The 23,687-nt window shown below is 50.3% G+C and overlaps 11 protein-coding genes across 11 annotated transcripts; 5 read left to right on the forward strand and 6 right to left on the reverse strand.

Annotated features, from left to right (window-relative positions):
* Positions 1–210: 210 nt before the first annotated feature.
* On the reverse strand, positions 211–3,659 carry EJ05DRAFT_257352 (L domain-like protein). The gene is made up of 2 exons (XM_033740225.1): positions 1,891–3,659; positions 211–1,834 (listed from the first exon to the last, which is right to left on the reverse strand). Exons 1-2 carry the CDS (start codon positions 3,448–3,450, stop codon positions 380–382), a joined length of 3,015 nt encoding a protein of 1,004 aa, XP_033603686.1. The 5' UTR covers positions 3,451–3,659; the 3' UTR covers positions 211–379.
* Positions 3,660–3,754: 95 nt separating this feature from the next.
* Positions 3,755–5,994, forward strand: EJ05DRAFT_473774 (uncharacterized protein). Its single transcript, XM_033743464.1, has one exon. It carries the CDS (start codon positions 4,121–4,123, stop codon positions 5,672–5,674), a length of 1,554 nt encoding a protein of 517 aa, XP_033603687.1. The 5' UTR covers positions 3,755–4,120; the 3' UTR covers positions 5,675–5,994.
* Positions 5,995–6,215: 221 nt separating this feature from the next.
* Positions 6,216–7,149, forward strand: EJ05DRAFT_483624 (60S ribosomal protein L13; the record flags this gene model as incomplete). The annotated part of the gene is made up of 5 exons (XM_033745274.1): positions 6,216–6,218; positions 6,301–6,334; positions 6,388–6,434; positions 6,542–6,700; positions 6,748–7,149. The coding sequence occupies 5 exons, from the start codon at positions 6,216–6,218 to the stop codon at positions 7,147–7,149; spliced, it is 645 nt and encodes a 214-aa protein (XP_033603688.1).
* Positions 7,150–7,249: 100 nt separating this feature from the next.
* EJ05DRAFT_257368 (uncharacterized protein) lies at positions 7,250–8,790 on the reverse strand. The gene has a single exon (XM_033740226.1). The coding sequence runs from the start codon at positions 8,619–8,621 to the stop codon at positions 7,350–7,352; it is 1,272 nt and encodes a 423-aa protein (XP_033603689.1). The 5' UTR covers positions 8,622–8,790; the 3' UTR covers positions 7,250–7,349.
* Positions 8,791–9,104: 314 nt separating this feature from the next.
* Positions 9,105–9,967, reverse strand: EJ05DRAFT_497789 (uncharacterized protein; the record flags this gene model as incomplete). Its single annotated transcript, XM_033746588.1, has 2 exons — positions 9,105–9,875; positions 9,932–9,967. The coding sequence occupies 2 exons, from the start codon at positions 9,965–9,967 to the stop codon at positions 9,105–9,107; spliced, it is 807 nt and encodes a 268-aa protein (XP_033603690.1).
* Positions 9,968–10,967: 1,000 nt separating this feature from the next.
* EJ05DRAFT_473778 (DnaJ-domain-containing protein) lies at positions 10,968–12,626 on the reverse strand. The gene is made up of 3 exons (XM_033743465.1): positions 12,334–12,626; positions 11,616–12,278; positions 10,968–11,545 (listed from the first exon to the last, which is right to left on the reverse strand). Exons 1-3 carry the CDS (start codon positions 12,604–12,606, stop codon positions 11,015–11,017), a joined length of 1,467 nt encoding a protein of 488 aa, XP_033603691.1. The 5' UTR covers positions 12,607–12,626; the 3' UTR covers positions 10,968–11,014.
* A 1,036-nt stretch (positions 12,627–13,662) lies between these two features.
* On the forward strand, positions 13,663–15,013 carry EJ05DRAFT_257454 (uncharacterized protein). The gene is made up of 3 exons (XM_033740228.1): positions 13,663–14,005; positions 14,076–14,716; positions 14,765–15,013. Exons 1-3 carry the CDS (start codon positions 13,862–13,864, stop codon positions 14,796–14,798), a joined length of 819 nt encoding a protein of 272 aa, XP_033603692.1. The 5' UTR covers positions 13,663–13,861; the 3' UTR covers positions 14,799–15,013.
* Positions 14,955–16,596, reverse strand: EJ05DRAFT_473780 (uncharacterized protein). Its single transcript, XM_033743466.1, has 4 exons — positions 16,460–16,596; positions 16,136–16,368; positions 15,218–16,080; positions 14,955–15,065 (listed from the first exon to the last, which is right to left on the reverse strand). The coding sequence occupies exons 1-3, from the start codon at positions 16,481–16,483 to the stop codon at positions 15,228–15,230; spliced, it is 1,110 nt and encodes a 369-aa protein (XP_033603693.1). The 5' UTR covers positions 16,484–16,596; the 3' UTR covers positions 14,955–15,065; positions 15,218–15,227.
* A 28-nt stretch (positions 16,597–16,624) lies between these two features.
* EJ05DRAFT_473781 (putative mitochondrial zinc maintenance protein 1, mitochondrial) lies at positions 16,625–17,269 on the forward strand. The gene is made up of 3 exons (XM_033743467.1): positions 16,625–16,831; positions 16,884–17,060; positions 17,114–17,269. Exons 1-3 carry the CDS (start codon positions 16,777–16,779, stop codon positions 17,248–17,250), a joined length of 369 nt encoding a protein of 122 aa, XP_033603694.1. The 5' UTR covers positions 16,625–16,776; the 3' UTR covers positions 17,251–17,269.
* On the reverse strand, positions 17,038–18,625 carry EJ05DRAFT_473782 (pre-mRNA splicing factor slt-11). Its single transcript, XM_033743468.1, has one exon. It carries the CDS (start codon positions 18,480–18,482, stop codon positions 17,352–17,354), a length of 1,131 nt encoding a protein of 376 aa, XP_033603695.1. The 5' UTR covers positions 18,483–18,625; the 3' UTR covers positions 17,038–17,351.
* A 61-nt stretch (positions 18,626–18,686) lies between these two features.
* EJ05DRAFT_461876 (uncharacterized protein) lies at positions 18,687–20,578 on the forward strand. The gene is made up of 3 exons (XM_033742663.1): positions 18,687–19,158; positions 19,212–19,533; positions 19,584–20,578. The coding sequence occupies exons 1-3, from the start codon at positions 18,920–18,922 to the stop codon at positions 20,172–20,174; spliced, it is 1,152 nt and encodes a 383-aa protein (XP_033603696.1). The 5' UTR covers positions 18,687–18,919; the 3' UTR covers positions 20,175–20,578.
* Positions 20,579–23,687: the final 3,109 nt, after the last annotated feature.

The raw sequence follows: 23,687 nt of genomic DNA on the forward strand, positions 1-23,687 counted from the left end.
TATTCTCCTGGACCCTGACTCTCCACTATTCACACTCGCCATGGCCGACTATGAGGTCTCACCCGGTGATGACGATGTTACATATGCTGGAGGCGCATTCACAACATGCAAAATTCTGTCCCGCCACTTATACAATCATCTAGCTAACAATAACGAAAACTCAGTCAGATCTCACTAATACCAACATGACGTGCATGACTTTGGAAGTCCTAATCGAACCCGACTCGGGGTCTATATTCCATTCCCATAAAAACGGAGAGTTTCTATATCTGGCACAAACGTCCAACGTTTGCTAAGCTACACCATCGCTGCAACATTGCCTGTACGAAACACAGACAGTGGCATGTCCTTTTGATGGTTCCTATTCGCTGTTCAATCGTCATTCAAATGCTTCCCTTTCTTCCTCAGGCAGCCGATCCCTCAGCCACGCTAAGACAGCCTCCGTTCCCTTGCGGAGCACTTGATAGCCTGGCACTCTAAATGTGTTCCCTTCGACGTTGAGCCCCGTAAGCCGTCCTGCCAGCAATCCGATTCTGGCATCAAGCTTTTCAATGCTGTTGTTGCTCAGATCTACCACCTTTAGCCCTTCTAGAACCTTGGCTTCCACCGTGTCTATAGCATTGTCGGCTACTTGCAAAGCAAACAGGTTGGGAAAAGCAGTCTTTAGCGCCGGCAAGGCACCGTCTAACTTGTTATAAGTAAGATCGAGTGTTTGCAGATTGGGTGCTGAGAGATGCGTTTGCAGGTTTGCTAATGCAGAATTTGTGATTCTGTTTCCTGCAAGCTTAAGGTCGCGTAGGAATGGTAAAGACAACTGCGCCTCCAAGGCTAGAGAGATGTTGTTGTGGGATAAGTTCAGTACTGTGAGAGTGACGGATAACTCCAGAGCTTGGGGTATACACTCAAACTGATTTTGCTGGAGGTTCAGCTGTTTGATATCGTATTTGGTAGCGAAAGCTCCAAACTCTTCCTCTGGAAGCGAACACAAGGACTTCTTTGACAGATCAAGAGTTCCCGATGGCGTCAACTTCCACCCGTTGTCGTGACCTCCACCTTCCGATACCAAGTCAGACTCCAACTCGTCTAAAGTCGATGTCTGCCCTTCAGCGTCCTGAGCTGGTACCAGCTTGGCGCGCAAGTGTTGTTTCAGATCGCTAGTCACCATTGTAAGATACTTGCGCTCTCGGAGTGGGTTGGCGGCAAGTGATATAGTATCAAGGCTCTCCATGAGCGCTATGCGATCATCGACCTTTGAAATGTCGTTGCTCGAAAAGTCTGCCTTTTTAACATTCAAAAGCTCGACGAAGCCTTCTGGTAGATCTTGTAATTTATTCTCGCCCGCTAAGATAGTCACCAGGCTCCTACATCCTGATATGTCTGGAAGTGACGATATTCTGTTTACAGATAGGTCTAGGGTCTGGAGTGCTGAGAGCTGAAGACGTGAGTCAGTCGTCAAACTTGTCAGGGAGTTGCCAGACACATTGAGAGCCTGCAGTGATGTGTTCTCCATCGATCCAGAAATTAAGACGCCTTGGAGGTTGTTCTTCACTGCACTAATCTGCACGATGGGTAGCGCTAGGAGAACCTCCATATCAAGCGATGTAAGTCGATTACTCGTAACATTGAGCACGTGGAGGTTGACGAGTTCACTCATGTCTGCAGGTAGTTCTGTGAGCTGATTACCCTGCAGGTCCAAGTTTTGTAAATTGCTCAATCTGCCAATAGAGTCGGTAGGTAAACTGCCTTGCAAGTCGTTCTCGGCGACTTTTAGCTCCTTCAAGCTCAAGATTTGCCCAATAATCTCAAAGGCCGCAATTTTCAGACGATTACGAGACTAAACATTGTTAAAAAGCATCCTAGCTTGTCATGAAGAAGGGCTACTGGACGTACAAGGTTGAGACTGGTCAATTGCGACATCCGCCGCAGGCCTAGAGGAATGCTCCCCAGCTTGTTCCCATGCAAATCAAGAAATTCGACCCCAGCGAATTGCATGTTTGGCGCATCTTCATCAAGAGATGCAGCCTGTGGATCCACATCCGGAAAAACAAGGTCGGAGATATTCTCAAGATCATTATCGGCAGCGTTAAACCTCACTAGGTCAACAACTTCCCCCCAAGCAATAGAGCTTGATTGATTCGAATCGAATTCATACATCTTCAACACTACCTCGGGGATTTCACTGAGACCCATAGCTGATATGTTCAACCTGCCGTCTGATCGCGCTGCGTCAACGCGTTTTCGAATGACAGCATCACCGCCTTTCGGCATCTGGTTAAATGGATCGTTATCCAACCCAAAGTCAAATTGAGCATTCGCAATGCTATCAGTAGGGGCTGTTTTTGCTGCTACAGCTTTTCGAGCTGCCTTTGCTTTAGCTATCTGATCTCGCAGAGCTGCGGAAGAAGTCGATGCTTTCCGAGCAGAACTATCAGAATCAACCTGCAGCGATTCTTTCTGCACGGGCTTTGTTGTGCGACGCACAGGAGTCGAGGTAGTCGATGGTGCTCGAGACTTATCAAATAGTCCATTAAGACTAGGTCGTGGCTTTAGTGTTGCTAGCGAGTTCGAGGTTCTTGTGCTGCGGACACTCGATGGAGCTTGAACAGAGGACGTATTGCTCGTCCGAGACGGCTGTCTCAAGGTCTGACTAGGCTTCCTTGGGATCGCAGCACTTACGCTTCGCTTCCCTGGGGCAGTCATGGAACCCTTCAGTGCTACATTCTCACTCTTCGCTGATGACGGTGTCGCAGGTAAGCGCGATACACTGGCGGAGAACGCCCCATCACTTGTATCTGGCCTTTTGTTATAGTGACCGAGAGCTGATGAGGAACGCGATGGTGGTCTAAGAGGGCTTTCAGGGCTAAAGATGCTCGATTGCCGCCGTCGAGGTGCCGGTGACGCTGGAACTTGGGAGAGACTTTCTATGGTTCGATCAGATAGCGAAGGTCGTGACTTCTTTGCGGTGGGTTTCTTGTCCTTTGGTGGCGTTTTGTTTGTGAATTCGATGTGGTCGTCTTCTCGAAAACTTGCCCGCGACGATGCTCTCGAGGAAGCCCTAAATCCGTCGAGGGAACCCAATACATCCTCCTGTTGCTGCTGTGCTCTATTCTGACTTGCTATCCTCTGCTGGGACTGCACTCGTGCTTGTCTCGAAGGAGGCCGTCCAATTGGCTTCTTGAATAAGTTGTCATCTTGGCGAGGTGTAGCTCTCGATGTCGCTGTGCTTGTAGTTACGCTTGTCCCACGAGTTAGACCAGAAGTACGGCGGAGACTCGCGGATCCTGTAGGGCTGCTGAATGAGCTCTGGGAGGGTTTTTTGCGCAATGTGTCTACAGACGCAGTAGGTCTTAATCTTGACGGGGTCAAGGAACCGGCCGGAGAAGGTTTCGGGACAGGGAGCTTGGACAGTCTAGGAATGCCCGAAGGTCGTGGCGGAATGTTCGGATCCATGCTTTCAGGATAGGGGCAGCATAACAGGAATTCTCGCTCTTTTTTAGTAATTCCTGGGCCTGAGCCCTTGAAGGAGGCGCGGAGAAGCTCCAAGAATATTCGGAATCAACGACCGATGGATGGTAAGGGGCGCCAGCGCCAGGACCAGTATGCGCTGGGAATGCTTGTTGCCCGCGTAACGCCTTAAGGCACAGATATGTTGATATGGATGTTATTTATGTGGGGCCTGCGTTTGCGGGGAGGCTGGAGCTGGGCTGGGGGACGCACCCACGTAACGCACGCGCTCACTACTAATTACTACTACTACTACTACTACTCTATCTTCGACCCGGTCCGCTGTCCATTATCGTCCCCTCGAACTCGTCTCGAGACTTACACACTTCAATCCCCTATCAAAGACACTATCAACGCGCACTCCGATCATAACAACATCGCATTTCGCATAGCTATTGACGTGGTCTGATTGCTTCAACACACGCCTTCGTGACTAGAAACGCGCTCGCGACGCGACCCCGCGCATCATCTCGCGCATCCAGCTACACCTATCTGCAAGGCCGATACTATCTCTATCGCAACAACTATCAAAGTCCCCTTCCGGTCAGTCTATGCGTACATTTCGACGTGGCACGGGAGACTACTTGCGAGGCCTATAAAGGGCGCCGCAGCCATCATGGACGCTGATAGATTACCGTTTATGGATTCTTCTTTGCCGATGCCTGCAACCGAAGCATCGCATCCAAATCCTCCGCTGGGTCAGCCGGCATTACTCGTGGAGAGAAGCATTTCACCTATTGAGCATTCTGTTGCTGGTATAGGGGTCCCGGTAGCACGATCGGATCGTTCGAAGTATGCATCGCCAGCTCCACCGGCTTCATCTTCCATGACACCTCCGCCATCGACGCAGGTGCCTTCGAGTCGACTTATGGACCGGACTCCCACTCCGCCCACTCCTCAGTTGACTTCCACCCCTCCAGCTACAGGTCATTTCAGTCAACCCGGGCCTGTGAGCGAAGCTGCCGCTGTCACTTTTACCAAGGACCAGATTGCGGACGCCAATCCCGATGAGCTCCGGAGCATGGTGGACGAGCTGGCAGGTGCTTTAAAGGAGGCGCGGATGACGGCTGCGCATCACAAACTACAGTACAACATGTTGTGCCTGGAGAGCGCCGAGTCGCAGAAGCGAATGGCGGTTGAACTGGTCATGGCCCAAAAGGAGAACGAGGTGCTTCAACAGGCGGTCGAGGAACAGCAGCGCGAGCGTTTGGTGTCACCAGTGCACCCACCAGAACCAAGCGTCAATCCCGCTAACGCCATTCTGATTAATGAGCTCAATCGTAGCGTTCAGGCGCTGCAGCACGATAATGCAATGCTCGAAGATATGCTATCTGAGTCAAGGCGAGTTCTCGAGCACCGCGATGGCGAGCTAAAGACTGCTTTAGAAGAAAATGATCGACTGCGAGGGCGCATCCGAAAGAACAGGGAGCATATGAACAGTCTCCTGGAGAACTCACAGGATGGAAGCCCCACTAGAATGCGATCAATTCTGGGCACGCCGGTAACCCCTCGATACAGACCGCAGCCACATCCTTCGATGGGTAATTCACTGAATCGCCGTGATCAGCAACCATTCGAGGCTCTACTCCTGGCTGACAAAGTCCTTAGCCAAGAGACTGCGACAGCTCCGTCGACCCCCACGAAGGCTGGAAACCGGAATCGTTTTTCCCATACTCGAGGAACACATTCCATGTCGTCACTTCCGTCTACACCTCAACGGTCACGAAATCAACCAATGAATGCTGCTCTTCTGAAGACACCGCCAAACCATGCTTCCAATAGTCGCGTTCCAATGTCAGCACCGTCAAATCAACCTTACGGTGCCCAACAAAGGGTACGTCGTGATAGCAGCGCCTCTACCATCACTGCATCCAGTGCGGAAAATGCGTATTCGGATGATGAGGTACCGGAATCTCAAGCAAGTCGAGAGGCGAGCAGTCTTCTGCGCAAAACACCTCACAACTCATTTGAGTCTCTGCAGAACATTGGAGAGCCACATCAACGTAGGATATTCGGACAAGTTACAAAGCCGGGCGTACCAAGATCAGCCGAACAAGAGAAACGCAGACTAAGCGGTAGAGATCCAATCATGACGTCCCCTTCCAAAAAGAGTAAATTCAGCGACAGAGCTGGGCTCGGTATCGGGGGTATCGCGAACCCCCGAGGTTGATGACTTCGTCGACTATGCTATTTGCTGTAGCATCTGTGGTGGATTTGGTGCCTTGGGTTACTAGGAGTTACAGAGGGATGAAGTTACGGCAGTGTTGGAACGGAGTTTTTGAATGCAAGACGGATGTCTGACATAAGATACCTTTGGAAGATAATGTTTCAAAATGATCTATGTCTGTGGATGTCCTCGTCTGGCTTTTATGTTGGAAATACCTCTACTCATTATGACGAGCTTGTACAGTATCTAGTAGTCGCGGTCTGTTGTTTACAAGGCCCTCCCAACATTGAACGAGCTTGAAAGCAGTATATGAATAATGTGTCAAATACAAGATTCTGTACAAATGAATTCGCGAATACGAGTTATGAATCCTGGCGCTGTGCCTGAGGTCCTCCAGATCTATATAATCACGTGATACGTAAATGGCCTTGGCACAAAATTAAGCGAGTGCACGAGAACTTCCCACAATTTGCATCGTGAACTCGCTTCGACAACCCAACCTCTACTAACGACACTCCACAGGTTCTGATCGCCCACAGTCACAATGGTACGCTGAACTCGATCACACGCACGAGTGCACTTTGATGTGGACACTCTTCATCGTCTTATACTAACTCGATTTCCTGTAGGCGATTAAGCACAACCAGCAGATCCCGCACAACCGTATGCTCCGTCCTCACCTCACTACACACAAACCGTCACTGACAGCTCCATAGATTTCCGAAAGGATTGGCAGCGTTATGTGCGCGTGCATTTCGACCAGGTAAATCCCCTCTCAATTCCATGAGAGCAGTGGCGCCTGCAAGCACTGCAATTGCACTTCTTTCGCAAGAGAAAAACACCAATTTCTAACGTCGATCCTTCGTATAGCCCGCTGGCAAGCACCGACGCAGACAAGCTCGTCAGGCAAAGGCTGCTCAGCTCGCCCCTCGCCCAGTCGATAAGCTCCGTCCTGTAGTTCGCTGCCCTACCATCAAGTACAACCGCCGCGTTCGCGCCGGTCGTGGTTTCTCGCTCGCTGAGCTGAAGGTATGGATGTCTGCCGCAGACAAAGGGCGAATTTCTGACCTTATTAGGCCGCTGGTATTCCCCGCAAGCTTGCGCCTACGATTGGTATCTCCGTCGACCCACGCCGCCAGAACCTCTCTGAGGAGAGCCTCAAGGCCAACGTGGAGCGCCTCCAGGAATACAAGAAGCGTCTCATTCTGTTCCCCCGCCGCAACGGCAAGACCAAGTCTGGCGACGCCTCTGCTGAGGACGTGAAGGCCGTCAAGCAGGGCGAGACTATCACTCACTCCAAGTCCATCCTCCCTATCGTTCAAGACAAGGGTATCTCAGAGGGCAAGGTTTCCGACTACAAGTCTACCGAGAATGCTTACAAGACTCTGCGCGCCGCCCGTAGCGATGCTCGCCTGGTGGGCGTGAGAGAAAAGAGGGCGAAGGCCAAGGAGGATGAGGCTGCTGCTGCCAAGAAATAGATGTATCGAAATGAATAAGAAAAGGCTACATGCCATTTCAGTCATGATGGGTACTTCCCAAATATCAAAAAGGCATTCGGACGGCGCTTGGGTTTGCGCTAGTATTGACACTGTGCTAAGAATATATACCCCACAATCAAGGGTTTCTAGGTTCAATGTGTACAAAGCCGTCTAATTCAAAGCTCCGCCTCTGTCTATCTTCATGTCGTTCCACCGTTGACATACCTCCATAGTTTGCTCAGTTCCCTCACAGATCTCCCCCCGTTCGGCGCATCATCTGCACTCATCACCCATCTGATCCCGCCATCTTCCACGTATCTTTCCAAGTCTCCTTCCGGCGTAGGCACACGCGACGGCCTCTCCTCAATCTCCACAATATCATCCAAGAACCCACCCGCCTCCAACTCCCCATCTTCGCGCAACGGGAACATGATATCTAGATAATGCTCATCGAACAGATGCCCGGTCGCGTTCCGGTTGATGAACACTCGCCCAGCATACCTCTGATTCGGCGACTCAGACGTACTGTACTTGACCCCCCATCGCGGCACCAAATCAAACTCATTCATATAATGCTCAATCGTCCGTACGCCCGGCACACGTCTCATTGCCATGACGCCATCGACCTCAGCACCCCTCTCAACACTCAAGTGCGGATCATTAAAGTGACTAGCCGCACTGCCAAAAGTATACACCTCGAGCTTCGCAATCTCATGCGCAGCAAGCTCGACAAACAAGCGATCGAGCGCCAGCGCAGTGATGATGCCGCCCTGCGAATGCGCGACGACGACGACCTTGCGCACGGCATCGTTGCACAGCTGGAGCTTGAGATACTCGTGGGCGGTGCGCACGTCGGTAGTGCTATAGCCCAGACAGCGCTGGAGGATGCACTCGAGCACGTCCATGGGGATGCCGGCGCTGCGGTTATGGACGCCGACGACGGGCCGCTTGAAGCGGCCGGCGAGGCGGTTGAGCGTGAGCTGGAGGCCGCGCGACGAGGTGCCGATGCCGTTGATGTACAGCCAGCGCTCTGCGACGAAGGCGGGAGAGGTGGGCAGGGGGACGGTGCTGTGGAGGACCAGCGGGCCCCACATGGTGTGCTCGAAGAGGTAGACGAGCAGGCAGACGAGGGCGATGTAGAGGCAGAAGACGAGGCCTGGGAGGGCGAGGAAGACGAGGAATGAGAGCGGGATGATGATGACTTCGACGAGTGAGATGATGCTGACGAGGGTGTAGTCGCGGATTTTATGCCATTTTGATGTTGGGGGGACGCCGGGGATGGAGTCTGGACTTCGGATGGGTGTGAGGACCCAGGGCAGATATCGTAGGTTCTTGAACAGAATGGCGATGTCGACGAGGAGGAGGCGGAATGGAGACTTTGTGGCGGCGCGGTCGGTGGTGAGGCGTGCATCAGCGTTGCTCTGATGAGGAATGTATATGACCTTATTCGTATCGTCGTCGTCGTGGTTCATGGTTGAAGTTTAGTAATGCAAAAAGTGCTTTCAGGGTCACAATAGTGATAGATGCGGAGAGTGTTTTTGCATATTTCGGTTTATGTTACGATAAGTTTTGGTGGGTATCTATGAGGTCTCATGAGTGCTTCGCGTGGTCGGTCGTGGTTGCTGTCACGAAGCGAATCCACGTGCCCTTGTCTCAAATTCGCGCCCAGTAAGGATGAGACAGGGAGCTTCCCCAAGCATCAAAAGTATTCGCACAGCTCGTATAACCCGCCAACTCCATCTAGAATTTCGCGGTTGCAACCAGCTCAGGAATTCCACATGGTTTGATTACCCTGCTGGTGTCGTTACTCTAAGAGTAGGCAAACGTGTCAAGTGTCAACCACAGCCTTGCCAGTAAGAGATACGTCTCTCTGGGGACGACGCAGATGTGTACCAAGGTAATGATCTCCAAGGTACCTAGACCCATCAAATTCTATAGGGACTGTAAAGACTTTCTCAATCCCACTCCTCCTTTTCCACAATAGTCCACTCAAAGTCTCCACGGGTGATTTTATCTCCAACACTGTTATTCTCGTCCTGAAACGTTACCACGCAGGGTAAAAATCGTGAACCTAATTTCAACTGTCTGGTCCAATCTCCACTGCGACCCACGAAAGTGCTGTCTTGTGAGTCATCATCCTGGAAAGGATCCGAGTACGGAGACTCCGGACGTCGAGGAGTATAATGCCATCGCTCAACGTTGATCTCATCACCGACTTTCAATAACGCCTGACAGTATTGACCAACTCGAATTATGATACCTCGTATCTTGTGCTCGGTGTTTTCGGTGGTAAGAACTGAGCAGCTTTTCATGCCATCTGTATCGAGTGACAGACAGTCAAGATCTCTCCAAACTTCCTGGTAGTCGGTCATTTCGTTGGTTGCGGGATTCACCATGGCTCCGTATTCGTACGATATGTTGCTGTCTCGCTGTGGATATATGTCGCCTTCATCGACTGGGGGTGTCTCGTCAAATGGCACCTTTGAGTCGATCACATGACGCCACACGCTGTGGTGATACCCTTCATTCAAATCGCTAGGTGGCTCGACCGTATTTGACTCGGTAGTTCCTGAAAAAGCCCACTCGAGGCGGCTCATAGGACTACCTTCATTTGGAAGGTATGGCTCATCCTTCTCTGTCGCTTTGAAAATACGTATGTCGATGAACTGGTGACGCAGCGAGGTTAGAACAAGCGTATGTGTCGGCTCACTCGAAGCATCTTCTCCCTGCACAATGGTTCTTAGCATAGTTATATATTTGCTCTTTGTTGTCCAGGCGATACCCAGCGAATATGGACGCGTTCGGAGATCGATGCCATGTCAGACCGCGTAGTGATAGCAGTAGTATATTATCGATAGCTTACGACAAGTGGCTTTGTAGTCAAAATTAGCAAGCAGCGTGCACGTAGAAACTTGCCAGTATGGAATGTGATGCAGGGGTTCATGCAACTGCTTTGTTGATCACCGGCTAATTATCCATTCATGCTAGGTACGCGCTAGAGCTATAGGGCGCTAACCCAATCCGTTACTTACATACTCTGGGTGGGTACTTTATCTTACTTATCTCTTTCACTTTAAAATCTATAAGAATTCCCTAGGTCTATAGAAACGTCTATAAATGTGATATATAGTTTTAAGTTCATAGATACTCTAGTTTAGTCTATGACATGAAAGTAAACATCTTGGACTATCTCTCTAGGGTATGTCTCCTTCGCTACATGATTTGTTTTCATTCGTAAATCTATGTGATTATTTCAGGCTTGTAGATTTCTTATGTTCGTAGAACTCTCTTGTGTCTACTTTTTATATTCTCATATTCTTAGATATAAGTCTACATATCTCTAAAGAGCTCTAGTAGGAAGATAGCGAGAAGACGAGTACACGTGTACAACTGCTAGGGGTATTAGGTTATAGACAAGTGAGGGACTATAGACTTGGTTCGCCTAAAGTCGTTGTGTTAGAGTCTGAACCCGGATATGGATTATTTCCACTTGGAAAGTCAACACTGTCTCGTCATACAATGAAGAGTGATGGTACGAGGCTCCCTGTGAGTGCTCGCGAGAGTATATCAACTCATACATGGGCTCTGTGGAGAGATTTTATGCTGCTCTCTGGTCTGTAGACTCTATACAGAACATCAACATGTGTAAGACACAAAATCAAACAAAGGACATGCATGTGTCCACTCAGACGAATGACGCATTTTTATTCAATTCCTTAGTACGGATCTACTATTTTGATGAAGGGCTCATCCCTCCTTTTGACATCGTCGCTCCCAGTGTATTCTCACTATTCGCTTGAATCAGGAGATATCGATAACCTCGATCATGATATCACAACCTTAAGATTCATCTCTTATATTCCCCTTAATGCTTCTTTCGAAGTTTCTCGTCTCTCAGGGTTGCAAAAGCCTCATTGATTGCCTGAGTACGTGCAGTCGCGACTTTCTCATTACCGTGATCTTTGTCTGGATGATATTTGACACTCAGGTCCTTCCACGCCTTGCGAATCTCTGCATAAGTGGCATTTGATGACACCTTGAGTACCTCGCGCGGGCTAAGCGTACCCTCCGTGAGCTTCTCGAGCCAGGTCTTTGGCTTTGGCCTGTGAGAGACAGCTGTACGGACCCGCTTTGGGCGAGAGTTGAATGGGGCATTTGACTTCATCGATGGCTTCCTTAACCCGTACAGAGGTGGGAGCGTTCCGCGTTTGTTCCCTCCATAACGAGCCCTGTATTCATAGGCCTTCATGTTGTGAAAGTCGAGTTCTGCCGTAGCTGCCTTCCCATATCGGGCTTCAAACGTCGTGCGGTATGAGGATGCAGCCGACTCTCGGCATTTCCCGTTGCCTCTCTTCCTAGTGGTCCTACCTGCCTTGGTCTGCCGATCTGTAGCATCCTGCCATCAAAATTAGATCACTGTGACTACTGCAGAACAGATGTGCCCTCTCTGTTCTGGAGAACCTTACCTCAGGTGCTTTGCTTTCACTTAAAGGAGGCATGCTATGTGTAGTCTGGTGATCTGCTACCAAAGGCACTGTTGCATAGTTATGCTCGGTACTAAGAATTCTCGACGCCGGTGAAGTATTGTCACATGGATCCAGAGAGGTGTCCGGGACGCGTGGCTCGTATCCATACGGAAAGTGCTGAAACCTTTGCGGGTCTACAGGCAATGGATGAAACATAAGCGACTGTATGGATAGCGGTTGTTCAACGTCTGTACGTCCATATACTGGTGAGAACATATTGAGTTCTTCAGTCGAATGACTTCGGGCTTGAGAGAAGGGATCACTCGTGTAGCTTGGTTGACCGTATGCTGAAGGGAAGAAACTGGTGGTCGCAGTCGTTGGAGTCGGTGGCATGGTGAATTGGTTGCTACCGTAGTTGGCTTGATCATACGATAGAGGGAAGAAGCTGGAATTCGCAGTCATTGGGGTTGGTGGCCCCAGGTAGTCATGCCTCCCATAGCGTGTTCCATCATACGGTAAAGGAAAGAAGCTCGAAGTCCCGGTTGTGGGCGTTGGCGGCACCGAAAATATATGGCTCCCAGAATTGAGTGCCGTAGAGCTTGATGGTACAGATGAATGATGTATACCCTCTACGTTACCCGATAGTCCGGTATCATAGCAAGCCTGGCACGTGTGAGCAACTCCTTTTAGATGATGATCAGGCGCCATATTAACGTACCATTGGAGATGGAAGGCTGGCTGACCAATTGGACTGGAGTAGTCCCGGTAGCTGTTCACAGCGCTCGCTTTCCCACACTTCTGGCTTCATGCCCGTCGACGAATCAGACGAGCCGGCTGTTGAAGTGAAGCTAGGCAATGCAGCGTTGCTGGGGAGAAGGCGCTCCAGGTCTGCTAAAGATTCGTCATGGTCTGTCAGATATGGGCTTGAAAGTTGGAATTCAAAGTCCATGTCAGTGTACGGCTCCAATGGCTCGAGCTCGGGGAGGAACATGTAGTTTTCGTCCTTTGTCTGTTGAGGTTGAATGTACTGACGGTAATTTCCATAATCATCAAAGGCCATGATTGATTGATTGATGTTCTTGAAGTAGTAGCTTCGAGACGAAGACGTATCGATGAACATGGGCCGGCTGAAGATAGGACGAATGCTCAAACGTACGTTTGACTTCGGTCGGTGAGTATCAATCTTAGCAAGATATATACAAGAAGCATTATGTAATGATATTACTGGATCCGTGAAAGTGTGAGCCTGACCTGACGCTAGTGGGTGAATGAGACTGGTCACCTTGTCAGCGGAGCTGTGGATCCATTCCGCTCTAGGATAAAAGATCTGTGAATAGCACTGTTTTGAATTGCCTAAGTGAAGCAAGGTTTCACTGCTGGACAGTGCTCAAGCTGTATCTGCCCGGAACATGATAAGCGATAGGATGTATTTTGGGAGGCCAGGGTAGATGGACCATTTCTTGGAATACAAACATCGCAGTCATGGGGATGCTCCTTGAGATGCGCTCCCGCGGCTCTGTAACCGCTGTGTAATTATATGCCTATCGTCAGTGGCTTCTGTGAGCTTTGTAAGTCAGATATCACTGTGAAGCGGAATATGTATAAAGCGACGTGTGATATTTTTGCCGTTGCAAGATGGAAAAGCGATCGTGGTACAAAGAGCGTGACTTTAGTATATGAAGTGGCATCGTAAGGCAACAACAATTGCTTCTGCATTCGATAAGGCGCCAAAATGAGGCAGCAACGGCTGCCTGCAGAAGTCTATCCAATTGCCAGTTGACCGGTACACCTTTCCCCACCGTCCCATGGCTCTCAATGGGATTTCTTTTTCTTTTGGAGGAATTCATTGGTATCCATATACTGGACCGTTACACCTAGCTCTTTCGATTTCTACTCACCGCGATCTAGACACGTTATTGGCAAAACGTCCCGTCACAGTTGCTATACATACATAAAACACTCTTCGTTTGCAGACTATCGCCTGCCTTGCACTCAACGGGCGACACCTGGCTGTGACTTCGTCAGGCGCCCTGTCACACTATCGCAAACATCATTATCTTCGTTGATGTTCTGCTGAGTGTGAAGGACGTTCCTACGTGAGCTGCACACGCCGTTGTCTTCATATCCCCCTCTCACCTTTCCACCTTAAAGCCACAGTCTTCATCTCTAGCATCGCTCGAGCGCACAAGTTCATCTCTCTGGCGAACATCTTCGGGTTCAACTCCGAGCTCTTACATCCCCTTGCCATGTCAACACGAAGACACACCGTGCCGACGACATCCAGACCGAAAACACCAGAGCCGGACGGCTTCGAAGAGCTGGACTTATCCTCCGAGACGGAATGGGATGAGGCAAACGTCAAAGCTGAAGAGATTATTCCAGCAGACCCCGTAAGTTTGGCTCCATATACCTATCTCGCATGCACCCTCCCTTCCGCCGGTATCTAACACAGACCATCAGGTAACCCCATGGACCAACGCCCTGCAGCACTCCCGCGCTGCCGCCGGTAACATCTTGAACGCAAGCACAAAGTTCACTCGCGACATATACCGCTCAGGCATGGGTAGCGCCGCCGTCGCCGTTGCCGCAGCTGCCTACGCAACAGCCACAAAACAGCGCCCGCCCAGACGCATCCGCAGACCACGCAGTGTCGCCGAGAAAGCTGAAGATGCTGTTTCAAGCTCATCTCTGGCCCGCTTACATTCCGAAAGTTCGGGTCTGACGCGTGGACAAATGCTTGAGCGTGTCCCTATTGCTGTCATGGGCGCGGACATCGACGGGCCAGATTGGAACACTATGCAGACACGTCCGCCGCCACGTCAGACAGGAGCGGGTAATCGCATAATCGTTGGGCCTGCACAACGCAAGCCTGGTGCATTAGCGGATGGCCCTGTAATGTTGCAAAGCCCAGCAACAACCCCACCATTTTCGTATTCGAGCTCGCCGTACAGTACAAATGGACAAGAAAGAGCTGTAGACGAGCAGTTCGAGTCGACATCATTTCCCTTTGCTTTTGAGGACGACGAGGCTGACGCGGACGACGAGGACCGTGCGTCTGAGGAAGATGAATTCGTGGTGAATAAGGAGGTATATGACGATGCGTAAGAGTCCTGACCAAGTCTGAGGATACGATGCTTATGCGCACTAAGATATGCACAGTATCATGGCCGAAGATATAGATGAGCGGAGTCAACTGAAGCGTGTTGTGTTCGATTTCTTAAAGTCAGCTCCGATCGCTATAACAAGACAAAGTAGCAGCGTATTGTCCATGCCTCCGTCTATTCGTTCATGGTAAGAAACTTCTGAAATGACGGATAGGACAGAACATGGCCTGTTAGACTGCTGAAGTTGTTATCATTGTTAAACCAGGCACCTGGTCAGGACATCTGGTGTTGAAAGGATGTACAACAATTTGTGGATATGGTATGGGTTTTTTGGATATGGAGCTTGCTTATACGTAGTATTTTGTCAGCGTGAGTTCATATGTATAAATCACAGAACGAACATACTCGGCTCTTTTAGAGAAGTAGGGTAAATTCAGAGCAGCCAAGCAAAGTTACGCTACCTCATCCATAACCAAAGATAATGAAATGGCGGCATACCAAATTGCCCTTATTTCTTTCGTCTACTTCTCGTCGACTGTGCAGGCGACTTCGTCTCATCAACACCGACCAACTCTGGGCTGTTCGATCGCGACCTTTCTGGCTCATGCACCTCCTCTTCTACGTGATCATCTCCCAGTACCGGCGCTGCAGAAGCAATCTGTTCCACAAGTTTCTTTGCCTCGTTTTCCACGCCATTCCATGCTCCGCACCCACTGCACTTCCAGCGTCCAAGCTCCTCCAAACGCTTCACGCCCGGCGGCGCCAGCCCATTGACCAGTCTGCATTGTGAACAGAGCATCGCAAGCCTATTCGAGGTCTTATTCTCATCTTCACCGAGAAGTACGTCGAGAATGCGGTCGTACCATTGTGGTTCCTGTGTATACTGTGTTGGGGTAGAGAATGCGTTTGGTGCGAATTCAGCGCCGGGGGAGTACTGGGCGGCAAGGAATCGGGGTGTAGAGCCTACAGGACTTGCTGGGGGTCCCAGTGCGCGCGAGGTGAGAGCGGGAGACGGGCCTTGAGGGATGTTTGCTGTGTTTGGTGGGCCGCGAGGTATGTTCGCCGTTGCGGGAGGGGGCATGTTTGTGCGCTGAGGCTGGGGTTGTTGATGCGAACTGCGGGATTGTTGGGGGTCCTGTTTGCCCTGCTGTTGTTGCTGTGGATTCTGTTTGCCAGGCTGTTTTGGCGAAGAGCTGGAGCCGTATTTGTCAAGTAGCTGCTGAGTGGAATTGTATTTTGTGGCGGTCTTGAGCTTTTCGATTGTAGCGTCGCGGTCCTTGTTGAGACTGTCTAGGTATTCTTGCGTGCTGCGGATGCGGTAGTCGTAGTATAGTGTCAGGGCTTTGCGGACGCCGTAGATTCTGAGTGTGGTGTCAGTCCGAGGCCAGCTCTATGTTTCTTGCTGGTGAAGCTTACAAAACTGGCGCCCCAGCGAGCCCGGTGACTTCGTAAGCTGTCCAATTTTGCCATCCCGTCACGAGTGTCAATATGAGAGCGGCGATTAGATATGCGAAGCCTGTATAAAGCGTCCAAAGCACCTTCATCCGTCGTGAGCTTTGCCGTAGGCGGTCATTGCGGGCGCCGGTCTTCTGAATCTTCGTCGCAAGGTTCGAGAGAGTCTTCTCAAAATCAGCGGCGGAGGCCTCGCCCTATATAATTGAAATCAGCATTGTTATGAGGAACTCAATTCTGGAGCTGTGCGGAGCTCGAGCCGGAAGTAGGTGATGTATACTAACATACCTTGAAAGGCCACAGGGATACCATGGCAGAGGACGTTTCGGGCCAAGAGAAAGCGGGTGGTGAGGATGTGCAGACTATAAGGCCATCGGTCCGTCCGAAATACTACACGAACGGGGGTCAGTGGTCGAATCTGTTTTCCTGGTTGTTTCGTTGTTCGCTGCCTTCACCAAGTGCACTTGACGTTCTGACGCACGGACACCTCAGGTAACATCCATTGAATCTTTTGTAGTCACCGCTGCGCAGCAGTCAAATAACAACTTTCTCATTTCACATAGAAAAACTTTGTATCCTACGTCGCGGTGTATATGTCACGCGAAATGGCTCTCGCTGCTTATCGTCATGTCCTTCGTAGCGCCATGATTGCTTTTAAGAGTGGGTTGCTGGTCCTATCGCATGCTCTTCATCTACTAACAACGTTCAATAGATGATACAACCATGCTCAGCGCGGCGCGCAATCAAGCCCGCACGGCATTCGAATCGAATCGCCATCTCTCACCAGGTACACCAGAATTTGCGGAACAAGTCGAGCACGCAGAGGGAGTTGCACAAATACTACGACAGAACGTTGTACAAGGGAAGCAAGAAGAAGATGGCAGATACAGTGAGTATTGATTTACTCTCATTCAGCTTGATAGTGAAACTGAACCCCACCAGAACTAGGAATACATGAGCATACTGAGCGAGGAGACAATGAGTCTATAAAGATGCCACGCGTCCAAGATGTTAAGATGCCTCGCGGCAAGACCAATCGTCCGCAAACTAATTTAAGTGGGAAACCCAGTTTCTCGTAAGAAATTCGCCTTTGAACTCCATACGTGCTTTGTGCATTCGGCCATGCTTTTGGTATTCCGTAACGCCGCCCATGCAGTGCCCTAGTGAAAACGATTGCCATTCAATTCCCTGCCAGACTGGCGTAATTAGCCTCATCATCCTGTCCTGGCGGCGCTGCCATGACAGCCAAGTTATCCAAATCCTCCTCAGCGGATACAATCGCTCTACCAGTCGCATCAACAGTGCCAGGTGCAGACATATGCTGGATAGCCTTTGCAGTCTGTCGCCCTGCCCTGGCATTCTTAAGTCGCTCCTCATGGTCCGTATTGTCTAGAGGCTTTGGTTTGCCCCATTGTACCCTCAACGGACACCCTCTGACAACAGCTCTTCCTTGACATGCATCCGCTGCTGACTCGGCAGATTTACGTGTGGCGTAATTTATGAATGCGCAATGTGCCCTGTGTGAGCAGACAAGGGACCTGAGTGTGCCATATTGAGTGAAGAAAGTCCGAAGTTCATGCTCTGGAAGGTCTTCATCCACACCTGTAACAAACAGAGTGACTATGTTAGGATCCGCTGGCGGGAGGATGTCATGCGGTTGTGGGGGTAGTTGTGCTGCACTGGGAAATTTTCCACCACCACCAATACCAACACCCCGACCTGACTGGCCTCCACGCATTCCTCCTCTTGCCCCTCTAGTGTCTCGTGTACGGATCGGGCCAGGGCCAGAAGGTGCTGGAAGAGCTTTCTTGCCGTCTTTCTCGTCCTCGATCGCACGCTGTCTTCGGTAGGGCTCACTACGTGCCAAACGCGTGAGCAGTTCTTTTGCCTTGTCGTCGGACTTTTCATATGCCTCCAGGATTGCTCCTCTACCCTCCTCAATCTCTTTCTCATGATTCTGCGCATAATATTCTCTGTTGACTGCACTGTTTGGACCAGGCGCGATCATCTTCAGCGCCTGGTCACGAATCACGATCGGAAGACCAAATTGCAGATCAAGCATACAGCATTGACAGCAGTTTTTTAGCCGGGCGCAGGTAAGACACATGTTCGTGCGCTTCTGTCGTGATGTCCTGTCTGCCTTCCATGTGAATAGAGTGAAAGGCCGCGTGCATATTTTGCATTCCATGGCATGGTCGCTCTTCAGCATCTGGACATATGGATTATCCGGGAGACATCTTTCGCAGACGGACGGAAAGTCGGTAGTCTCCCATCCGGAGCGATTCAAGTCTTGCTTGATCTGAGGAGCCATATAGTAAGCGTTCAAAAATAGTGGAGTGAGTGTGTGTGTGTGTTGCTAAGGCGAGCGCAGAGTGGGCTGATAGTCGCCGCTTGGGAACGGACGATGATGAAGAGGCTCTACGACGTTTCGCTTTCGTAAACCGACGCACTGGCCACCTGGAGTTTGTTATCACGGGAAAAGGTGAGTGGCTGGCCGCTCCTGCCTGAACTGTCCCCAAGCCTAGCGCCTCCCCTGTCCGCGGCTGGATCGATTCCGCAAAGGGACCAAGCCGAAGCCCGATACTTTTTTCTCCTATATCAATTACTTGGTCGACGGAAGTGGCCTGTTTTCTCGTACGATTCTGCTCCTCCGCTATACACGTCCTTCAACACCTCATACAATAAATACTCTCTCCGCAACATAGTCCTTGATACCCACAATCGAAGTAATAATTCGAATCATCCGCAATGGCACCCCACGCGCTAGAAAAGGAGGACTTTGAGCGCGATGCTGCTTTCCAGAAGGCCCTGCACGGCGTGTCTTCACAGAATGAGGGCGGCTTCAGGTCTATGTTTAGCAAAGACCGCAAGGCTCACCAAGCCGCCGTAGATGAGTACTTCAAGCACTGGGACAACAAGTCTGCGGAGATCGAGACGGAGGAGACCCGCAAAGAACGCAGAGCAGAATACGCCACTCTCACTAGACAGTAAGAACGACTTATGATATCCACTGGTCATTGAGACTGACGCGATTGACTAGCTACTACAACCTCGCTACCGATCTCTACGAGTATGGCTGGGGGCAGTCTTTCCACTTCTGTCGCTTCGCGTACGGCGAGAGCTTCCATAAGGCTATTGCCCGCCACGAGCACTACCTCGCACACTCTATGGGCATGAAGGAGAACATGAGAGTATTGGACGTCGGATGTGGTGTTGGTGGACCAGCACGAGAGATCGTGAAATTCACTGGTGCAAACGTCATTGGTTTGAACAACAATGACTACCAGATCCAAAGAGCCACCCGCTATGCTCAAAAGGAGGGCCTCGCGGACAAGCTCTCATTCACTAAAGGTGACTTCATGGTATGTACAAACTCTCACAGTGGTTTGGGACGCTATCTAACACAAGCCAGCAAATGAAATTCCCTAGCGAGTCTTTCGACCAAGTATACGCCATTGAAGCTACCGTCCACGCACCATCGCTAGAGGGTATCTACAGCGAGATCTACCGTGTCTTGAAGCCCGGTGGTGTCTTCGGCGTCTACGAGTGGCTCATGCTTGACGCATACGACAATGACAACCCTCACCACCGCGAAATTCGTCTTGGTATTGAGGAGGGCGACGGTATCTCGAACATGGAAAAGGTTCAGGTAGCACTCGACGCCATGAAGGCTGCGGGCTTTGAGCTTGAGGTCAACGAAGATTTGGCTCAACGGCCAGACCCATACCCATGGTACTGGCCTCTTGCTGGTGACTTCTCCGCCATGTCCAGCCCCATGGATTTCTTCACCATTGCTAGAATGACTAAGATCGGCCGTGGTACGGTTCACCGCTTTGTCGGTGCTCTCGAGACCATCGGACTTGCGCCCAAGGGTACGCAAAAGACTGCCGACAGCTTGGCCAAGGCCGCCGACTGCCTGGTAGCTGGTGGAAAGGAGAAACTATTCACTCCCATGTATCACATGGTGGGTCGCAAGCCCCTGAACGCACCTATTACCGCATAATCACTTTTTATACGGAGTTTGGGGTTCTTCACGTTGCATTGGGATACATTTTCACTTGTTCGGATAGCGACACGCTCGCATATATACTTGTGTCGACATTGTTCCTTAAGTTCAAGTCGCTATATCTCATGCTGTATAGCAGCTCTATCAACAGAATAGAAGCTTCTCACGTATCTAATTCCATCCAATGTAATGAATATTTTCTTTTGTATGTCTTCTCTAGTGTCGCGATGAATAGAAACCGGGACATTCATCTCATATCATGCTCGTTCAAAGGACACGTCTTATCTCCCACTGAATGCCGGCGCATGGCATCTCTCATTTTCAGTACAGCCTACGCGTGGTCCTGACAGGTGGGATGAACTTACCAGTGTGCGCAAGGAATAATATAGTATGACAGGCATGTTTATGTGGATCGTCACACCAGCCTTGGAGTGAGGTTTAGCAGGTCGACGTGATAGAACAAAACTTACACGAAATTGTGCAGCCAGACAAACACCCACGACGAACACGGAGCTTGCAACACATCGACCAAACTGTATTGACTTTTATCTCGGGATCACTACTACTCAACGACGAAGCTGACTTAGCTTCAGAATGTCAGATTGCTCTGCTCTTGGTCAGACACACTTCCAACCAGTATGACACCTGGTCTCGTTCTGTGTGGCTCTCCCCCTAATTCGCCTCAAATTCGCGCTGGGTTCGCTGGATGTAAAAAAAATTCTCGACTGCACTAAATCTGTGCGAGGTTTCTGTCGAAACTACCATCACGACGGTGTTCCAAAAAGCATTACAAGCAAGCCAGGAAGAGATGTCTTACGAATCCATTCGACATTCTTGCCATTGCCCGTGAGCTTAGGGCCCGTTATGCCCGAGCCTAGGGCCTCAATATATCGTCCCCAAACATTGAACTTGGACGTGGCTCCGATGCTTCCAGCTCATGGATTAACAAGCATAATCAGCAGCGGTTGTGAGCTTTCGGGGGGGATGTAAACTAAGTCTGGTAAGTGAATGTTGACCCATCTTATCAAGCATGACGCTGGTCTTCGGATGGAGCCTTGTTGAACCAATTAGGATAATTTTCGAACTAGAAACGCGAGAAAACCAAGCACGACACAGACAGATCTGGCGGTGTGAGAAATAGGGCTTCCATCAAACAGAATTGTCCGGGCGTAGACTGAGTTGCAGAAGTGCATACTCGCGCGTGGAACATAACTCTAGTTTAATCCGTAGCTCTTGTGTATTTCAGCGTCGATTCCGGCTTCAAGGTATTCCCGAATTCTCTCAGAATTTCGATTCTAGCAGAGGGTAAGGAGAGGTCGGGGGGGGGTTTTTTTTCTGGTAAACCGTCGTTGTGAGAGTCTACGACGGATATAGCGGCCTCTTGGAGAGCATATGAAAGACTGCGGGATTTTTGAGAGTAATATTCTAGTACTATAACGAGTACCTCTAGTCTGTCGGTGTATTCCGTCGTAGCACGATCGATGGCTAATGATTCAGCACAGCTATCCTGACTGTGAACATCAGTTGAATTTTACGTCAGCTTAACCTCAGGCCTTACTAGTGATATGTATGTCGTGATATATGTATCCGTGCTCCAGGTAGCCTGGAAGGAGATCGCTGCACTAGAAACGACTTCCACGGAAGAGATTCATAGAACATACTAACTCGGCACCCGGCGGATCTGATGCGTCACCATGATATTCGCACACTAATAGTTCTAGCTCGGAAGTCAGGGAATGTCACTCGGTGCCTGGGCAGCCAAAAATTGTCTTCTTGTAGCAGGAGATCGTCGTTTACTCTTAATTATGTGGGCCCATCGATCGGTTTGATATTAAGATCAGAGTCTGCTGACCAGCGTCGATCACTCTTGGCAGGGCGCACTAAGGGAAAAAATCATATCATAACGTTGAAGAAGACTGATGCAAGACGAAGGGAAGACAACTAAGGAAACAAGTGGCTCGTTAGACGTTTCTGGTATTCATACTGTACGTCATCATCACAAGCTCCATCTGCGAAACTCTAGTAAGATACTAGTTTTGTCCCGACGTAGAATATTCCAGATGATCATAAACAAGGATGTAATCAACTAGATATTATCCACCTCCCTCATTCAGCCATGTTATAACGTTCTTGCAGGTTCCTCTCTGTCCGTCGCAAGTGCAAGCGCAGCCGTGGTGTACTGTGGAGCACCCACCCCCTTTTTCTCCGCTGCCACGTCTGACTGCAAGGCGTGGTATGTGCACGAGAGAGTCATGAGAAAGACGTGGTGCATGGTAATTTTAATGCCGGTAGTCTACTTCTCGCGAAGTACGCTCAGCTTCTGATAAGGACAGTGTTGGTGAAGTAGCCCTTTCCAGACAGTGCAGACGGCGAGCGTCGAAGGCTTGGAGCATGTGTCTGCAGCTACTCAGACGCTGACTGACCAGTGGCCACAGAGTATGATATCCTGCGGCGTGCTTACAGAGATAGCGGATTGCTCCTCACTATGTCCTGACTAGTGTTTCGCCCTTAGAACTCTTGAAATACCCATATGCATGTTGCACAGGCGAAAGATACCTATTCAGGCCGTCTATCATCCTAATGTGTTTGCAATCGCATGATCCTAGAGCCCAGTTGGTGGCAAAGTCTGCAGGTCTCGTCTACGAAAGGAGATGCAAAAGTCAGCAGCCAGCGTGGGAGATATCGCCAACGAACCACTCTCCCGTGCAGAACGGATGCAGCGTGCAGTGTGCGGCGTGCAGGATGCAGAACTACGGGTCCCTGGTTCTCTATACCTTCCCGCAACCGTGAGAAGATTACAAGCCAGGGAGACCATGCTAGCCAGTGAGCACCTGCATCCTGCATGCTGCACGTTGGTGCCAAATTTGTAGACCCATCCGGCACATGCAGCCTCGCCGTGCAACAACACTGCCAACGTAGGACTGTGCCTCTTCAATTGCCGTAGACGCAGGCGATGAGGTAGGTATCGATGTCTCGCTATATATTTTCAACACGTGAGATGATCCCATACCTCCAGATAACGTAGCCGTCATGGAGCTGGATACGATCGGTAGCTGTTACGAACCCCGAGCTCCACAATTTCCTCTCAGCCGCTCTGCCCGGAACGTATACGACCACAACGCCAGTATAGATCAGCCCAAAGCCAGCTGGAGAAGGCTGGACTGTACCAGACCTCATGCGTCTGCATATTGTGGGATGAGAGAGCTTTTGGGATGTTGGAGTAGGTATTCTAGATTCCTCGGGGGTGGGCAACGATCGAAGATCTTAAAGGATCGAGATAGGTATACATTTGCGGAAACGAAAGCTGCCGGATGGCACTCCGGCAGTAACACTGTGTCATGTACGAAGTTCGTATCTACATCCAGCTGTTTACGGACACATAGTTAATGTGGCTATACTGCTTGGTCTGATATCATGGGCTCTTTTGTATAGTCAAGGCTTGTTTTACTGCTGTGTGTGTTGATAGCTGTATCTCCAGGATAACGTAAGTGGCACAAGTCCGAATCCGCG

The sequence above is a fragment of the Pseudovirgaria hyperparasitica genome (genome assembly GCF_010093815.1).
Source record: "Pseudovirgaria hyperparasitica strain CBS 121739 unplaced genomic scaffold EJ05scaffold_3, whole genome shotgun sequence".
NCBI lineage: Eukaryota > Fungi > Ascomycota > Dothideomycetes > Acrospermales > Acrospermaceae > Pseudovirgaria > Pseudovirgaria hyperparasitica.

Excerpts from the sequence above, each read along its gene's own strand:
- EJ05DRAFT_473781 (XM_033743467.1), top strand. The coding sequence starts at position 16,777 with ATGGCTCTCGCTGCTTATCGTCATGTCCTTCGTAGCGCCATGATTGCT. Across the intron at positions 16,832-16,883 it reads CGCCATGATTGCTTTTAAGA|ATGATACAACCATGCTCAGC; the intron begins GTGGGTTGCTGG and ends AACGTTCAATAG. Across the intron at positions 17,061-17,113 it reads AGAAGAAGATGGCAGATACA|AACTAGGAATACATGAGCAT; the intron begins GTGAGTATTGAT and ends GAACCCCACCAG.
- EJ05DRAFT_461876 (XM_033742663.1), top strand. The coding sequence starts at position 18,920 with ATGGCACCCCACGCGCTAGAAAAGGAGGACTTTGAGCGCGATGCTGCT. Across the intron at positions 19,159-19,211 it reads TACGCCACTCTCACTAGACA|CTACTACAACCTCGCTACCG; the intron begins GTAAGAACGACT and ends GCGATTGACTAG. Across the intron at positions 19,534-19,583 it reads TCACTAAAGGTGACTTCATG|CAAATGAAATTCCCTAGCGA; the intron begins GTATGTACAAAC and ends AACACAAGCCAG.
- EJ05DRAFT_473774 (XM_033743464.1), top strand. The coding sequence starts at position 4,121 with ATGGACGCTGATAGATTACCGTTTATGGATTCTTCTTTGCCGATGCCT.
- EJ05DRAFT_257454 (XM_033740228.1), top strand. The coding sequence starts at position 13,862 with ATGTCAACACGAAGACACACCGTGCCGACGACATCCAGACCGAAAACA. Across the intron at positions 14,006-14,075 it reads AGATTATTCCAGCAGACCCC|GTAACCCCATGGACCAACGC; the intron begins GTAAGTTTGGCT and ends ACAGACCATCAG. Across the intron at positions 14,717-14,764 it reads AAGGAGGTATATGACGATGC|ATATGCACAGTATCATGGCC; the intron begins GTAAGAGTCCTG and ends ATGCGCACTAAG.
- EJ05DRAFT_473782 (XM_033743468.1), bottom strand. The coding sequence starts at position 18,482 with ATGGCTCCTCAGATCAAGCAAGACTTGAATCGCTCCGGATGGGAGACT.
- EJ05DRAFT_257368 (XM_033740226.1), bottom strand. The coding sequence starts at position 8,621 with ATGAACCACGACGACGACGATACGAATAAGGTCATATACATTCCTCAT.
- EJ05DRAFT_257352 (XM_033740225.1), bottom strand. The coding sequence starts at position 3,450 with ATGGATCCGAACATTCCGCCACGACCTTCGGGCATTCCTAGACTGTCC. Across the intron at positions 1,835-1,890 it reads AATTGACCAGTCTCAACCTT|TCTCGTAATCGTCTGAAAAT; the intron begins GTACGTCCAGTA and ends AACAATGTTTAG.
- EJ05DRAFT_473778 (XM_033743465.1), bottom strand. The coding sequence starts at position 12,606 with ATGTTCCTCCCCGAGCTCGAGCCATTGGAGCCGTACACTGACATGGAC. Across the intron at positions 12,279-12,333 it reads CCAGCCTTCCATCTCCAATG|GCTTGCTATGATACCGGACT; the intron begins GTACGTTAATAT and ends CACACGTGCCAG. Across the intron at positions 11,546-11,615 it reads GTGAAAGCAAAGCACCTGAG|GATGCTACAGATCGGCAGAC; the intron begins GTAAGGTTCTCC and ends TTTTGATGGCAG.
- EJ05DRAFT_473780 (XM_033743466.1), bottom strand. The coding sequence starts at position 16,483 with ATGGTATCCCTGTGGCCTTTCAAG. Across the intron at positions 16,369-16,459 it reads TATCCCTGTGGCCTTTCAAG|GGCGAGGCCTCCGCCGCTGA; the intron begins GTATGTTAGTAT and ends TCAATTATATAG. Across the intron at positions 16,081-16,135 it reads CTCGCTGGGGCGCCAGTTTT|AATCTACGGCGTCCGCAAAG; the intron begins GTAAGCTTCACC and ends CACCACACTCAG.